This window comes from Bombina bombina, chromosome 2 (assembly GCF_027579735.1).
Source record: "Bombina bombina isolate aBomBom1 chromosome 2, aBomBom1.pri, whole genome shotgun sequence".
Lineage (NCBI taxonomy): Eukaryota > Metazoa > Chordata > Amphibia > Anura > Bombinatoridae > Bombina > Bombina bombina.
Window position 1 is genome coordinate 329,790,393 of NC_069500.1, and position 18,011 is coordinate 329,808,403.

At 38.6% G+C, this 18,011-nt stretch overlaps 1 protein-coding gene across 1 annotated transcript in view; it reads left to right on the forward strand.

Moving 5' to 3' along the window:
- WSB2 (WD repeat and SOCS box containing 2) overlaps nt 1–18,011 on the forward strand; it is a 152,604-nt gene that overhangs the window by 103,002 nt on the left and 31,591 nt on the right. The window contains exon 9 of the mRNA XM_053701682.1: nt 8,307–8,414. Coding sequence (XP_053557657.1) covers nt 8,307–8,414 — 108 coding nt within the window. The remainder of the gene's footprint in view (nt 1–8,306; nt 8,415–18,011) is intronic.

Below are 18,011 nucleotides of genomic sequence, written 5' to 3' on the forward strand. Positions count from 1 at the left end.
ACATTGTTCCGTTTGCTCGCTTTCATCTCAGACCACTGCAGCTGTGCATGCTCAGACAGTGGAATGGGGATTATGCAAATTTATCTCCTCAGATAAATCTGGATCTAGAGACCAGAGACTCTCTTCTTTGGTGGTTGTCACAGGATCATCTGTCCCAGGGAATGTGCTTCCGCAGGCCAGCATGGGTCATAGTGACAACGGACGCCAGCCTCTTTAGCTGGGGTGCAGTCTGGAATTCCCTGAAGGCTCAGGGTGTTTGGACTCAGGAGGAGTCCCTATTACCAATCAATATTCTGGAACTGAGAGCAATATTCAACGCGCTTCATGCGTGGCCTCAGTTGGCTTTGGCCAAATTCATAAGATTCTAGTCAGACAATATCACGACTGTAGCATATATCAATCATCAAGGGGGAACAAAGAGTTCTCTAGCGATGATAGAGGTTTCAAAGATAATCCGATGGGCAGAGACTCACTCTTGCCACCTATCGGCATATCCCAGGAGTAGAGAACTGGGAATCGGATTTTCTAAGTAGTCAGACTTTTCATCCGGGGGAGTGGGAGCTCCATCCGGAGGTGTTTGCGTCATTGATTCATCAATGGGGCACACCGGAATTGGATCTGATGGCATCTCGTCAGAATGCCAAACTTCCTTGGACATGTCATCTCTGCCACTGTGGAAACTGCCATTGAGACAGGACCTTCTCATCCAAGGTCCGTTCCAACATCCAAATCTAAATTCTCTGCAGCTGACTGCCTGGAGATTGAACACTTGATTTTATCTAAGCGGGGATTCTCTGAGTCGGTCATTGATACTTTGATTCAGGCTCGAAAGCCTGTCACTAGAAAAATTTACCATAAGATATGGTGTTAATATCTTTATTGGTGCGAATCCAAGGGCTACTCATGGAGTAGGGTTAGGATTCCTAGGATTTTGTCCTTTCTCCAAGAAGGATTGGAGAAGGGATTATCCGCTAGTTCCTTAAATTTTACTACACAAGCGTCTAGTGGATGTCCCTGACGTTCAGTCTTTTTGTCAGGCTTTAATCAGAATCAAGCCTGTGTTTAAACCTATTGCTCTGCCATGGAGTTTGAATTTAGTTCTCAATGTTCTTCAAGGGGTTCCGTTTGAACCCATGCATTCCATGGATATTAAGCTTTTATCTTGGAAAGGTTTGTTCTTAGTTGCCATCTCTTCTGCTTGAAGGGTTTCTGAGCTTTCTGCGTTACATTGTGCTTCGCCTTATCTTATATTCCATTCTGATAAGGTGGTTTTGCATACTAAACCTGGATTCCTTCCTAAGGTTGTTTCAAATAAGAATATTAATGAGGAAATTGTTGTTCCTTCCTTGTGTCCTAATCCTTCGTCTAAGAAGGAACGTCTGTTACATAACTTGGATGTGGTTCGTGCCTTGAAGTTTTACTTACAAGCGACCAAGGATTTCCGTCAAACATCTTCTCTATTCATTGTTTATTCTGGAAAGCATAGGGGTAAAAAAGCTATGGCTACCTCCCTTTCTTTTTGGCTGAAAAGCATCATCCGTCTGGCATACTAGACTGCTGGACAGCAGCCTCCTGAAAAAATTACGGCTCATTCTACTAGAGCGGTGGCTTCGACATGGGCTTTTAAAAACGATGCTTCTGTTGAACAGATTTGTAAGGCTACGACTTACTTTTTCCAAATTTTACAAATTTGATACTTTTGCTTCTTCGGAGGCTATTTTTGGGAGAAAAGTTCTTCAAGCAGTGGTGCCTTCTGTTTAGGTATCTGTCTTGTCCCTCCCGTTCATCCGTGTCCTGTTGCTTTGGTATTGTATCCCACAAGTAAGGATGAATCCGTGGACTCGTCTTATCTAGTAGAAGAAAAGGACATTTATGCTTACCTGATAGATTGATTTCTTCTACGATACGACGAGTCCACGGCCCTCCCTGTCATTTTAGACAGATTATATTTTTGTTTTCAAAACTTCAGTCACCTCTGCACCTTTTAGCTTTTCTTTTCTCTTCCTATATCTTTGGTCGAATCCACGAGGGTGGAGAGAAGGGAGGAGCTATATATACAGCTCTGCTGTGGTGCTCTTTGCCACTTCCTGTTAGCAGGAGGATAATATCCCACAAGTATGGATGAATCCATGGACTCGTCGTATCGTAGAAGAAATCAATTTATCAGGTAAGCATAAATTTCCTTTTTTTTCTACGTTCCCACGGATGCAAAGTGAATCTGGAAGAGAGTTCCCTTCTTCCAGCTACAAGGGTGTGTTTCTTAGGGACAATCATAGATTCCCCATCTATGAAGATTTTTCTGACGGAGGTCAGAAAATCCAAACTTCTCTCTTCTTGCCTCTCTCTACAGTCTGTTCGGCCATCAGTGGCTCAAAGCATGGAGGTAATTGGTCGCTTCCATATTTCGGCCAAGTGCATCCCGGATTTTCAGGTTCGGTTTGGTCCAGAATTTCCATTTCGGTGGATCACTAGTCAGAAGGCCACTTCTACATCTCTTTCCCTCTGGTTGAGAAGTATTTGTTTTGCTTATCAGATTGCTGGACAGCAGCCTCCTGAGAGAATTGCAGCTCATTCCACTAGGGCTGTCTCCTCTTCTGGGGCTTTCAAAAATTAAGCTTCTTTGGAACAGAGTTGCAAGGCGGCAACATGATCCTTTCTGCATACTTTTTCCAAATTTGATACTTATGCCTCGGCTGAGGCCTCTTTTGGGAGAAAGGTTCTTCAAGTGGTGGTGCCTTCTGTTTAGGTCTACCTGTCTTGTTCTCCCTCCCTGTTCATTCTGTGTCCTCTAGCTTGGGTATTGGTTCCCACTAGTAATTGGAATGACGTTGTTGACTCTCCATGTCTTAGGAAAGAAAATAAAATGTATGCTTACCTGATAAATTTTTCTTTCCGGACATGGCCCTACCCTTATGATTAGACAGTAATTTGTTACTAAACCTCAAGCACCTCTACACCTTTTGTGTTATCTTCTTTTTCCATTTCCCATTGGGGAAATGACTGGGGTTATGGGTAAGGGAAGTGACACTTAACAGCTTTGCTGGGGTGCTCTTTACCGCCTCCTTTTGGCCAGGATTGAATATCCCACTAGTAATTAAAATGACGTTGTGGACGCTCCATGTCCGGAAATAAATTTATCAGGTAAGCATACATTTTATTTTTACTCCTTTAGACAGAGAAGCACCTATTTATTAACATGTAAAATACTCTTAGTAGTATCTTCCTATGCAAGCAAAATTAACACATCCACTATGTTTCTAAGTCCAAAAGAGTTGCAGAAATATTTATTCATATAAGCACAAGTTACAGAAAACAACGTTTCGGGATTGCTCCCTTTATCATGCTATGTCAGTGCCTTCTAGTATTTCCCGTTTCCTTATCTGTACCTGACTTTCTAGGGCTGTACATTTTCTGATAGTGCTGCTGTGCTGTCTGCAGCTGGGACAACGGGACATTTTTGCTGATTGTATTAGTCATCCCTTATTTGATCTCCCAATAGTTGCCTTATTTTCCTAGAGGCTTTGCACCTCTATTCACAAGTTTTATATTTACAATAAAAATAAAATATTTCTGTTTGTGAAGAACATTGAAATGTGAAATATTAAAGGGACATGAAACCCAAAAATGTTCCTTCATGATTCAGATAGAGAATACAATTTTCTGATTTAACTATCTTAGTATCATTTGTTGGAGTAGTAGCAATGCACTACTGGTTTCTAACTGAACACATAGGTGAGCCAATGACATTCGGTGTATATATATATGCAGCCACCAATCGGCAGCTAAAACCTAGATTCTTTGCTGCTCCTGAGCTTTCCTAGATAAACCTTTCAGCAAAGAATAACAAGAGAAGGAAGCAAATTAAATAATAGAATTAAATTGGAAAGTTTTTAAAATTTGTATATGCTATCTGAATGATGAAAGAAGATTTTTTGGTTTCATGTCCCTTTAATAACTCCTGTTGGGTTAGTGTGCACGCGATAACTGTTAGGTTTTCTTTCATACAGGTGGTGAGAGTCCATGATTCATTTCTCCGGGGAATTACTCTTCTCTACCACTAGGAAGAGGAAAAGATTCCCAGACTCCAAGAGCTGTCTAAAACCCCTTACACATACTTTACTTTGCCTCCACTGGAGGTGGTTGAAAAATGAAGATGTGCATTTGATTCTTCAGAAAGTAGGGTTTTCCGTCTATATTGAGGCCGGTTTCCCCTCCGAGTACAGTGCTTGTCAGAGGGATATATATGGGTTTTAATATTATTTTTTTTTCACCTCATGGGAGATGTATCATAAACCCTCCATAGTTGGTTGCAGGGACAAAACCCTGGGTTCTAAATATAGTTTCTCAGGGATATTGAATAGGATTCAGAACAAGGCTTAAAGAGGAAGGTTTTGCCTTTCTGGACAGGCATTTTCAGTTTGTTGCTCTTCCATTTGGTCTGGCTACAGCTCCAAGAATATTCACAAAGGTCCTGGGTGCTCTTTTGTTGGTGTTGGGGTCTCAGGGTATTACAGTGTTTCCATACCTGGACAACATCTTGGGTTCAAGCTCCATATTCATTTTTTTTTTTCTTTCAGAATGTCACACCAGCCAACTCTTGTTCTTTCTTCAACAGCATGGAGGTCTCATGATTGCAGATTCAGATGCAATTACATTTGCTTGTTTTCACGTGAGGTCTCTTAAGATTTGTATGCTGTGCCAATGGTGCAGAGATTATACTCAACTGTCTTTTAAAAGATATTTTTGGATCCCAGTATAAGTCAGTCTCTCTAACTTGTTGGTTGGATTGTCAGTTTGTTATTCAGGGGGCTTCTTTTGCTCATCCTACCTGGACTGTGATCACTACAGATGCAAGTCTCTCAGGTTAGGGAGCTGTTTGGGGGTCTCTGACAGCACAAGGGTTTTGGGATCCTTGGGAAGCGAGGTTACAAAACAATGTTTTAGAATTTTGTGCACTTTTCAAGAATTCTGTCATGGGCAGAAACCAATTCTTGTCTAGTCTCAGCGATCTATATTCAAGGGGTGAACTAAGAAGCAGACTTCTTCAGTTGTCAATCTCTACATCCAGAGGAGTAGTCTCTTCTTGACCTAGATGTGTTCAATCAGATTGTGGATCTTTGGGGTTTCCCAGAGATAGATCTGATGGCCTCCTATTTAAACAAACTTCCAATGTACTTTGCGAGGTCCAGGGATCTTCAGACAGAGTTAGTGGATGCTCTAGTAGTTCCTTGGTCTTTTCAGCTTGCTTATCTGTTTTCACACCTGGTACTTCTTCCCAGGATAATTTCCAAGATAAGCCTAGAGAAGTCATCTGTAATCCTGATTGCCGCAGCGTGGCCTCACAGGATTTGGTATGCATATTTGGTTCATATGTCCAGCTGGCCCTCCTTGGCCTCTGCGGTCAGACCTTCTGTTTCAACTTCAGTTTTTCCATCCGGTTTTCAAGTCTCAAACTTGATGGCATGGAGATTGAATGTTTAGTAGACATAGAGGTTTATCTGATTCTGTAATGGAACCCTTGATTTTAATGCTGGTGGGCCTGTAACTAGAAGAGTCTATCACACCGTCTGGAAGTCCTTTATTTTTTGGTGTATAGATCATGCTTTTTCCTGGCATTCTTTAAAAATTTCTAGGATTGTGCAGTTCTTGCAGGATGTTCTGGATAAGGGCCTATCTGTCATTTCTCTGGTTAGGCAGATGTCTGCTCTTTCAGTTTTGTTCTACATAAAGATTGCTAAACTTCTGATATTCAGTTTTGTTCAGGCTCTGGTGCGTATTAAGCCTGTAATTAAGCCAATTTTTCCTCCATGGGATCTTAACTTGACACTAAGGGTTTTGCAAGGGCCTCCTTTTAAACCCATGCATAAGGTGGATTATAAACTACATTCTTGTTAAGTGTCATTTCTTTTGCCTATTTCTTCTGCTAGAAGAGTTTGAGTTATCTGCTCTTTCTTGTGACTCTCATTAGCTGATTTTTCATCAGGATAAGGCTGTTTTACGGACTTAATTTGATTTTTTGCCTAAGTTTGCTTCTTCAGACAACATTACCAGAGAGCTTTCTGTTTCTTCTTGGAACTTGGGGTTGTGGATTTAATTTCTCTGCAAAAAAGTTTTTTAAATCCCTCCCTTTGTTATTACTCGTGGACTCCACAGCTTGGTTATTAGTTCCCAGGAGTAATGGATCGTGGACTCTCAAGAAAACATAATTTATGCTTACCTGATTAATTTATTTCATTGTGGTGAGTCCATGAGAACTCCACCTTTTGTTTTTGGGGTTAGTTTTTACTTCGGCACGTCTTCCCCACTCCTTTTATGGCTCTTATTCCTTTTTCTTAACTCACTTTGCTTGGCTGTACGACTGAGGTATGTGTGAGGTGGGAGGGGTTTTATAGGGTTCTTGGGGAATGGGAACCCCAGGAGCAATGGATTGTGGACTCTCACCCCCATGAAAGAAATTGATTTATCAGGTAAGCATAAATTATGTTTTTTCTTCTGTGCTCTCCATTGAAGTCTTTGGGGAGACTACATTAACGTGGTTGTGATATTTGAAGACTTTTGGTTAGTGCGTTTCTGTTTTTGCTTGTGCAAAAACTTTACTTTTAACTTGAAATGTGTTTGCTACCTGACGTGCAAAAAGATTACTTCTAGCAAACTTTACGCTCTCGCGCGAGAGCTAAGTACTGCTCAATTTGTAAACTAGCCCGCTATAATTCTACTTGAATAAATAACTACTGACGTTTATTCGCTTAGTTTTACAATATACAAATTTAAATAATTGTATACATTTATTGGGACTATTTATGGGACCACTGAAAAAACCAATGGGACATTTTAGTTAAAACTAAACATAATCTGAATGTATGTGTGCGGTCCATATGAATGTATAATCCATATGTTGTGTATTATAAAAATAAGTTTCAGATGCATGGTTTCATAAATTTTAAAGTTTAAAACCGTTAAAGGGACATTCTACAATAGAATTGTTATTGTTTTAAAATACAGATAATCCCTTTTATTACTCATTCCCCAGTTTTGCATAACCAACAATTATAATAATATTATTTTTACCTGTGATTACCTTGTATCTAAACATCTTCTGAACCCCCCTGACTTTTTATCGATTTTCTATGGACTTCCATTTTAGCCAATTAGTGCTGGGTTGTGCTCAAAGGCGTACCTAGAAATCACAGGGCAGGAATCTAAGAAGGCCCCCCCCCCCCCCCACCACACACACACACATTTTTTTTATTTTATTTTTTAAATTTAAACACAGAAAAAAAAATGTGAATCAGATTACATGTCTGCAAAAGGAGGTACCCTGTGCCCACAGTCTGTGAGATGGTCTGGCCCCCTATGATTGTATATAGTGACACTGTTTAACCCACCAGTACTGTATAAAGTGAGTTAGTGAGTCTGTAATCTGCCGGTGAGATTGCTGGCCTGACCCTACCCTCCCCAGTACTTTATAAAGTGACCACAGTGGTCAGTGATATGGTCCAGCCCCCCCCCCCCTGTACTGTATATTAGGGTTGCCACCCGTCCCTTAAAATACAGAACACTTATAAGTTACACATGCTGCAGGGAGGAATATGAATAGTGCTGTCCAGAAACACACTAAATGTTCCTCCCTGCATACCCTGCAGAATGTGTAGCTCATAAGTGTCCAGGAAAACATGGCTGAGGGGGCAACCCTAACTGTATATAGTGACACTGTATACCCCCTGCCCCTTCCATGCTGTAGTAACAAGGTCTGTAATTTGCTGGTTCAACAAACATACACACATACATGCATAAATACACACAGTCACATACATACACATATACACACACCCACACCAATGGGTAAAACAGAAACACTAACCCCTGTAGTCAGAGACACTAGTGAAGCATCATGTCACACTCGCATGATATCAGTGCAGGCAGTGGCAGGTCAACTGTTTTTTTTTTTTTTTTAAGCTGGGCCCCCGCCCCCAGGGGCCCAGTCGCAGTTGCAACCTCTGCACCCCCTGTAGTTTTGCCCCTGGTTGTGCTGACTCTTGCATAAGTCCACTGGCGTGAACACAATATTATCTTTATGGCCCACATGAATTAGCAGTTTTCTGTTGTGAAAAGCTAATAAAAAAGCATGTGATAGGAGGCTGTCTGTAATGGCTTAGAAACAGGTACAAATTTAGAGGTTTAACTGTTAAAATAATTAAAGCAGGTTATTAACTCCATTTTCCATTTTGATGGTTGACGTAAAATAAATTGAAATTTGTAGTTAATTAATAATTGACTTACTGTATTATGTATTTTTGCTCTCACAGGTTTCTCAGAATATGGTCATTAGAGCTACAAAACCCTGTGTCTGTTGCACCTGTCACAAATGGACTGTGCTGTACATTTTTTCCCCAAGGGGGAATTATTGCAACCGGGTAAGTGAAAACATGAAACAAACTGCTCATCTTGTGCAATCACCTATAATGCAACTGCATTATGAGGGGCTGCTCTATTTCCAAAATGGAGTTTAATACCCCCACCTGCTTTATGGGGGGAGGTTAGGTGCTTTAAAAGCGCCAACTCTCTCATCAAACACTGCACATGTGTGTAATATGGGCCAACTTTTCACCATTAAGAGGAGAGTTTGAACACTCATTTAAAAAAGTAATTTCCTTTTTCACATGAGGTATTTCATATCCCTTTAATGAAATAAAGAGAGATGCATGCTTTATAGTAGGCCTCAATACTAGAATTGATCTGGTTCTTATGGTGCAGGTGTAAACTAGGGAAACAAGTGATTCCTTATTTGAAATTAGGGTTGTGGCCTTTCAAGTGAAGGGTCCACATGATTCATGTTTTACCTTTATATTTTGCTTGGGGTGTCTTTTCCACATACTGTATGTCCAGCACCTCAGGATTCCTTTCTGCCTCAAGTTATTTAGCCTTACTTTTGAGAATTTCAGTTTGGTCTTTTGCAGTTATACTACCTCTTCTAAGTGAGTGTTGTAATTTGTGTTAACATCTTGGATCTCTCAAGTAGTGATTAGTGAAGATGTCCCTATAAAGAGAGACGAAGACTGGAAGATTAGTAGTTTAGAATCTTCTCCTCTATAAAAGGTAGCCACAATCTAGGCAGATTATTTCATGTTCTTTAAACTGTTGGATGGTGCTGTATGCGTCAGAGTTCACATCATTGATATTTGTCCCTGTCCGTTATCCAGTCGGCAGTCTCTTGCTGATTTCCACTGCTCAGTGTTTTTCTGGTCTGCTGATGAGTGTTTTTATTGCTAATATTGTTTTAGTATTTAAGACAAAATAAAGTAACCACTAAACGGTCCTTTTTATTTACCAATTTTAGGCAGTATTGAAAAAAAAATAATAAAAAAAAAATATATATACAGGTGGCCCTCGGTTTACGACCCTTTTTTTCCTATTGAAAAGCATTGACTGCTATTAAAAGCATTAGCACATGCATACATTAAAATAGCCAGTAGATGGAGCTGTCCGCTTGTGTTGCAGCAAACACATGCAAAGAAAAGCAAGCCAGACATGATCAATGGATCAACTTTCAAAGGAACAAGATCTAGAAGCCACTTCCCTTAGCTGCAGACTCAATGCAGAGAACTGTTTGCAGAAAAAGGCAAGTAAAACACGTTTTTGTTCATTAAACTTAGTTTGATGATGATGATACAGTCTGTTGTGTGATTAAACACAGGCAGGCTAATCAGTGTATAACCAGACCTGAGCAATGGAGCCGTTTTTTAAAGGAACAAGATCTAGCAGCCTCTTCCCTTAGCTGCAGAAAAATGCAAGTAAAAAAACGTTTCTTTCATGTAATTAGCAAGAGTCCATGAGCTAGTGACGTATGGGATATACATTCCTACCAGGAGGGGCAAAGTTTCCCAAACCTCAAAATGCCTATAAATACACCCCTCACCACACCCACAAATCAGTTTTACAAACCTTGCCTCCTGTGGAGGTGGTGAAGTAAGTTTGTGCTAGATTCTTCGTTGATATGCGCTCCGCAGCAGGTTGGAGCCCGGTTTTCCATATATATATATATATATATATATATATATATATATATATATATATATATATATATATATATATATATATATATATATATATATATATATATATATACAAATGATTTCAAGCACTCTCTGGACTTTAGATAGCAAAAGCAAAAATTTTATTGTAGTGACGTTTCGGGACCAAAACTGTCCCTTCTTCTGACAAGCAAAGAGTGCAATTATCAAACTTAAATAGGCCCACTACACCCTCCCCTGTGAGGCCACCAATCGCAAGTGGCTGTGTGCAAAATTAAGACCAAACCAAAAATAAGGAATGGGTAAAAAGTGTAATATTCAGCAATTAGACTTGTAATAATAAATGTGCTGATGACAGCAATTAGTAGTAATCTAAGCCCACGGTTGGGATTATGCTTACTGTAAGGGGCATTCTTTTATATGGAGATTATGAGGAAGCATAATATGAGGAGAGTTTAAAATACGATATACAGATGAATGATTTGTGCAGGTCTGATTGATTTGTTGTGATTTTGTTGTGACAGCGTGGTAGAACCTATCAGCAGTGAGGGGCGTTTTTATTTTAGTGGTTGAATCCACTATGTGCATTTATTTGGAGGTGTGAATCTCTGGTGTATTTTATAACCCACAATATGGTTTTCTGCATTATAATTTGCAGCATCAGTGCTCATGTTTAGTTATATGTGCATAGGATAAAATTTGTATGCACTGTTTTAATTGGTCCAAGATGTTTTCCATACAACATTAGTTTAGGTTCCGTGTTTGTACATTTAATATGGCTGAGTTTTGATTAGATTACAGATTGACATATTGTGGACCCAGAATGTTGATTTTATCCTATGCACATTAAGGTTACACATATATACACTGTTTCATTTACTATAATCACTTATGTCCTTAGCCTATCAGGCGGGTTTTAACAGTATCACTGTCCTATCAGAAGACTTATTTCTTCTGTTCTCACACATTCATCTTGTTTATTGGTTCACTGATTGGGGGAGGGTTTCACTGGCCTATATAGGGCTGCCATATTTTTCTTGTTTGTCAGAAGAAGGGACTGTTTGTTGTCCCGAAACGTCACAGAATAAATTTTTTTTTTTCACAGATGACTGAAGCCCAGCGAGTGCTTATGTGATCTTTGAAGATGCTTTATTTCTTTTTTCTTGTGAAAGGCGCTTCTTAGCATTTTGAAGCCCAGTTCCTCTCAAAGTACAGTGTTTGTCTGAGGGATGTGAGGGAGTATTTGCCTAACGATGCTATGTTTTCACCTATGGGAAATCTATTCTAAGGCTCTTTGTAAATTTGGTCGTGGGGATTCATCTGCCACCTCCCTTTACAGATCGACATTATACTCCTCTACCATTACCTCTGCTGATATGTTTCAGTACTGGTTTGGCTGTCTGCTATATGTAGATGGGTGTCTTCAGGGAAGTATATATTTTTTTTTAAGACACTCTCAGCTATGTTTGGCATTTTATAGTTTTAAAGTTATAAATATATATTGCATATATTTGCCATGAGTCAGGTCTATGTTTATTTCACTTTGCAGTCTAACAGTTTCAGCATGGAAAATTATGTTTGGCAGAAATTTAGTAAATTTTTTTCTTACTTGTGGTTCCAGCTAGTTGTAACTTCGGTCTTGTTTTTTCAAATTTTCGCGAGCTAATTAGGCTTGCAATGGCACAAAATGCTTCTATTTATTGCGTCATTCTTTTGGCGCAAATTTTTTTGTGTGCGAAAGTTGCGTCTGTTGTGATGCGCGTCACGTCATTTCTTGCGTCTTTGTTGACGCAAATTCTTTTGCCAGTTATGACGCAAATCGTGTCATTTCCTGTTAACCTTGGCGCCAAAAGTTTTTTTTTCTCAGCATTTGCGTCATCTTTGTGGGCGGCATTTTTGGCGCCAAAAATTTGGTTATATTAAGTCTCTCCCTCTTTTGCTCTCTTTTATATGTTACAGAGGGTTATATTTGCTTTTGTTTTTTATATAAGCATTTTTCCCATTCCTGAAACTGCTATTTTGGGGAAATTTGATATTTTGTTTAAATGTTTTTTTTTTTTTCGAGATGTCTCAAACTGATCCTGCCTCTGATGTTACTGTAGAAACTATGCTGCCTGTACACAATTTCTACCAAAGCTAAGTGTGTATATTGTTTAGCCGATTTTATTTCTTCAGCTCAAATATGTGGCACTTATGTTTTATTATTCATACTAATGTTTCTATAGCACATATACATCTACTGGTTTACCTTCACAGTCTAATGTACATGATATTACTGTTGATATAAAGAATTATATTGCAAAAGATATAGAGAATTAAATCAAATTAACGTAAGTCCTTCAGTTATGGAGGAAGTAGCTTGGGTACTTTCTTGGATGGAATCCAACTCTTGTCTAAATTTCTGCGATTCATATCTCAGGTATAGACAATTGGGAAGGGGATTATCACAGCTGTCAGACTTTATATCTGGGGGAGTGGAGTGCTCTCCATCCAGATGTGTTTTTTTTTATTTTTTAATCTCGCTAAGATATGGGATCTTCCAGAAATAGATCTGATGGTTTCTCGTCTAAACAAGAAGCTTTCCTGATACCTTTTCAGGTTAAAGGATCCTCAGGCGGAAATGGGGATGCTCTAGCAGTTTTAGTTTTCACCAACCTGATTACTTTTTTCTTCCTCTGGTTCTTTTTCCAAGGGTGATCTCCAAGATCATAATGGAACGATCTTATGTGTTTCTGATAGCACCAGCTTGGTTTCTCAGGTTTTGGTTTGCGGACCTTGTCGGGATGTCTAGTTGCCAGCCTTGGTTACTTCCTTTAAGGCTAACCTTCTGTTTCAGGGGCTGTTTTTTCCATCAGGACCTCAAATCTCTAATTTTGAAGGCATGGAAATTGAACACTTAAGTGTTTAGTCATAGAGGTTTCTCTTACTCAGTTGTTGGCACTATGATACAGGCTCGCAAGTCTCTTTCTAGGAGAATTTTTTTTCGGGTTTGGAAAACCTATATTTCATGATGTTCTACTCCATGATTATACTTGACATTCTTTTAGAATTCCTAGGATTTTACAGTTTCTTCAGGATGGTTTGGATAAACGTTTTGTCTGCAAATTATTTGAAAGGACAAATTTCTGCTCTTTCTGTCCCTCTCGCAGTTTTAGTTTTCACCAACCTGATTACTTTTTTCTTCCTCTGGTTCTTTTTCCAAGGGTTATCTCCAAGATCATAATGGAACGATCTTATGTGTTTCTGATAGCACCAGCTTGGTTTCTCAGGTTTTGGTTTGCGGACCTTGTCGGGATGTCTAGTTGCCAGTTTTGGTTACTTCCTTTAAGGCTAACCTTCTGTTTCAGGGGCTTCCTAGGATTTTACAGTTTTTTCAGGATGGTTTGGATAAACGTTTTGTCTGCAAATTATTTGAAAGGACAAATTTCTGCTCTTTCTGTCTTGCTTCATAGAAAGATTGCTAAACTTCCTGATACTCACTGTTTTGTTCAGGCTTTGATTCATATTAAACCTGTTTTTTAACTCTATTTCTCCTCCTTGGAGTCTCAATTTTGGTTTTGAAAATTTTACAGGCTCCTCATTTTGAGTCTATGCATTTTATGGACATTAAATTACTTAAAGATAAAGCTGTTTTACGGACTTCATTTTAATTTTTGTTGTTCCTTTTTTGTGTCCTAATTTTAAGAATACTCTTGAAGGGTTTGGATGTGGTAAGAGCTTTGACATTATTATGTTGAGGCTACTTAAGATTTCAGAAAAACTTCTAGTCTATTATTGTTTCTGACTAAAGGAAAGGGCAGAAATCCCCTGTTATTTCTCTGTTTTTCTGGTTGAGATTTTTAATTCACAAAGCTTAGAGAATTACAGCTCATTCTACTAGATCAGTTGCCACTTCTTGGTCGTCTTTGCATACTTTTTCTAATTTTACCTTTTTTATGTTGCTTCTTTGGATGCAGCCTTTAGTTTTTTTAGGCAGTTGTTTCAGCTTGATTCTAATGCCTTTGATTTGAGTTTTTTTAATTTTTTTTAAGAAAACGTAATTATTTTTGGAATTTAATTTCTTAGCGGAAATAGCTGTTTTTATTTTTTCCCTCCCTCTCTAGTGACTCGTGGACTTCCACATTCTTGGTATTATATCCCATATATCACTAGCTCATGAACTCTTGCCACTTACATGAAAGAAAACATAATTTATGTAAGAACTTACTTGATAAATTCATTTATTTCATAGTGGCAAGAATTCATGAGACCCACATTATTTTTTCCAGTTCCTCTTTTTCTATGCTTTTTACTCCTTTTTATATAGAAACATAGATATTGATGGCAGATAAGAGCCATAGGCCTAGCAAGTCTGCCATTCCTTACCTAACAGTATAAACTTATCTAGTTCGTAGGATAGCCTTATGCTTGTCCCATGCATTTTTAAAGTCCCCCACAGTGTTTGTTGCTACTACCTCTTAAGGAAGTTTATTCCATAAATCAATCACTCTTTCTGTAAAGAAGTGCTTCCTCAAATTATTCCTGAATCTACTACCCTTTAGCTTGAGCTCATGACCCCTTGTTCTTGAATTTTCCATTTTATGTAAAATACCCACAGCCTCAGTTTTACTAAACCCTTTAATGTACTTGAAAGTTGCTATCATATCACCTCTTTCCCTTCTCTCCTCTAAGCTATACATATTTAGGTCATTGAGCCTATCCTGGTAAGTTTTATTTTTTAGACCATGTACCATTTTGGTAGCCCTCCTTTGCACAGATTCAAGTTTAATATCCTTCTGAAGATATGGCCTCCAGAACTGCACACAATACTCAAGATGAGGCCTAACTAATGATCTATAAAGTGGCATAAGAACCTTACTATTTCTGCTGCAAATACCTCTACCAATACATCCAAGCATTCTGCTAGCCTTACTCGCTGCATTACTACATTGTTTACGAAGTTTTAAATCATCTGAAATAATAATTCCCAAGTCCTGTTCCTCATCTGTAACAGTCAGTAAAGTGTCATTGAGTCTGTAATTAACATTTGGATTTTTCTTCCCTAAATGCATTATTTTACACTTTGCTGTGTTAAACTTTAGATCCCAGTCGTTTGTCCAATCCTCCAATTGTTGTATATCACTTCTCATTTTGTCTACCCCCCCTGGAACATCCACTCTGTTACAAATTTTTGTATCATCTGCAAAGAGACATACTTTCCCCTGTAGCCCTTTGCTGATATCGCAGATAAATATGTTAAACAAAACAGGCCCCAAAACTGACCCCTGAGGAACACCACTAGTAACAGACCCCTCTGCTGAATAAACTCCATTTACTAAGACACTTTGTTTTCTGTCCTTAAGCCAGCATTCCACCCAGTTCACAATTTTTGAATCTAGACCAAGGAGATATAGTTTGTGAATAAGTTTATTGTGTGGGACGGTGTCAAATGCTTTGCTGAAATCTAGATATGCTACATCAACTGCTCCTCCATTGTCTAATACTTTTGTTACCTAATCAAAGAAGTCAATTAGATTAGTCTGACATGATCTCCCTGAAGTAAAACCATGCTGATTTTGGTCCTCTAAATTGTTTGTCTTTATGCAAGTCATAATTCTTTCTTTTAAGAGGCTTTCCATTAATTTCTCTACTACTGAAGTTAAACTAACTGGCATGTAGTTGCCAGATTCTTCTCTACTGCCCTTTTTATGAAGAGGTATTACATTTGCTATTCTCCAATCATCTGGGACAGCTCCTGTTAATAGTGACTGATTAAACAGATCAGTTAATGGGACAGTTAGCACTGATCGAAGTTCTTTTAAAACCCTTGGATGAATATTATCAGGACCCACTGCCTTTTTAACATTTATTTTTGATAATGCTAACAAAACCTCATCCTCTGTAAAAAGATTACTGTTAAGCTTGTTTCATTTTTCATAGCATCCCTTAATGTAGACATTGTATCTTCACAATCTTTTGTGAAAACAGAACAGAAGTAATCATTGAGGCAGTCTGCAATCTGCTTATCTCCTATTATTCTACCATCAACCGATTTCAACTTTACTATTCCTACCTTATTTTTTCTTCTTTCACTGATATATCTAAAGAATGTTTTGTCCCCATGTTTTACTGACTGTGCAATCTTCTCTTCTACATGAGCTTTAACCTTCCTAATTAACTGCTTAGTCTTTTTTTTGTTGGAGTCTCCATATTTTCATATCATCTGCTTGTGTGTGTCTGTAATTTTTATAAGCTATCTTTTTTGTCTTTACAGCATGTGCTACTTCTTTGGAAAACCAAATTGGTTTCCGCTTTCTTTTACTTTTACAGACATGTCTAACACAGTGTGCGGTTGCATCTAAAATGGCACCTTTCACAAATTCCCACTGTTCTTGAACCCCTGTAATAAGAGTTTTCCCTTTTAAATAGTTTTTTAGGTATTCTCCCATTAATGAAAAATCTGCCGTCCTAAAGTCTAAAACTTTTGTTTTAGTCTGGGTGGACAATTCCTGCACATGAATACTAAACCAAACAGATTGATGATCACTGGATCCTAAGTTCTCACCTACAGACACATCTGAAACTGTATCACTGTAAGTATTAGATCTAATATAGCTTCCTTACGAGTTGGTTCCTTGACTAATTGCTCAAATGATTCCCCTAGCAGAGATTCAAGAATATACCTGCTTCTAGCTGATCTAGCAGAAGCAATCTTCCAGTCTATATCTGGCAAGTTAAAGTCCCCCAGTATTATAACCTTACCCTTCATGGTCATTTTGGTTATTTATTCTAATAACAGATTGTCCAGTTTTTCATCCTGCAATGGAGGCCTATATACAACCCCTATTCTAAAAACATTTTTATCTCCAATTTCCAAAGTCACCCAAATACTTTCCACCTCATCATTTGTTCCTAAAATTTCAGTAACCTTCATATTTTCATTTACATACAGACCAACTCCTCCACCTTTCTTTCCTACTCTGTTCTTTTTAAATAACCTGTATCCAGGTATGACTATGTCCCAGTCATGCAAATCATTGTACCATGTTTCTGTTATAGCTACTAAATCCAAGTTGTCCCTAGTCATTATTGAGTTCATGTAATTTATTTCCTAAGCTGCGAGCATTTGTGCTCATGGCACGAAGAATTTTTCTACTAGAATTTCTAGAATTGTTACTTGGACTAACAGTTTTGGCATGCTGTGGGGGACAGGTGGATATATTAATGCTACCCCTCTTTATTAGTTTAAATGATTTCTAATAAAGCATTTGAACTCCTCTCCCAGATACTCTGTTCCTTTAACATCCTGATGCAAGCCATCTCTCCTAAATAACCTAGTATCTTTCCAAACAGAGCTATAATGGCCAATAAAACCAAATCCTCGTTCCCTGCACCACTTATCTAACCAAGAATTAAATGTTGTTATCCGCTCCATCTTTCCTGCTTCCTGGCCGTACACAGGTAAAATAGCAGTAAATGATAGAGTTGAAGCCACAGTCTCTAAATGATTATCTAGGTCACAAAACTTTCTGAACAGCAGCAACATGATTACTAGCCAGATCATTTGTTCCTAAATGAACAATCACATCTAACTCCCCTTTCCTGCTGCCTTAGCAATTCTCAAAATACGATTCTTATCCCTGTGAGCAGTAGCTCCTGGAAGACATCTAACCTCCCTTGCTTCTTTACTTTCACCTAAATACACATTCCTCAAAATAGTCACCCACTAACAATCTTTTCCTCAAAAACACATCTGCAGTTCTTTCCTGTGTTATGTTACCTGGAGAATCAGGTACCAATAGATTTAAATTACCTGTTACAGCTTCAGAGGGCTCAGAAACAGCAATCTCCTCATCACAAGTGTGTTCGGCAAGAGCAGCATAGGAGTTTTGCAATGGCAGAGGTTGTGGGCAATGCTTCTGGTCTACTGTTCTAATTCTTCCAGAGCCTACAGTGATCCATCTGTCTCTCCTTGCTGATCTCTGGGGTAGAGGGGCTTCT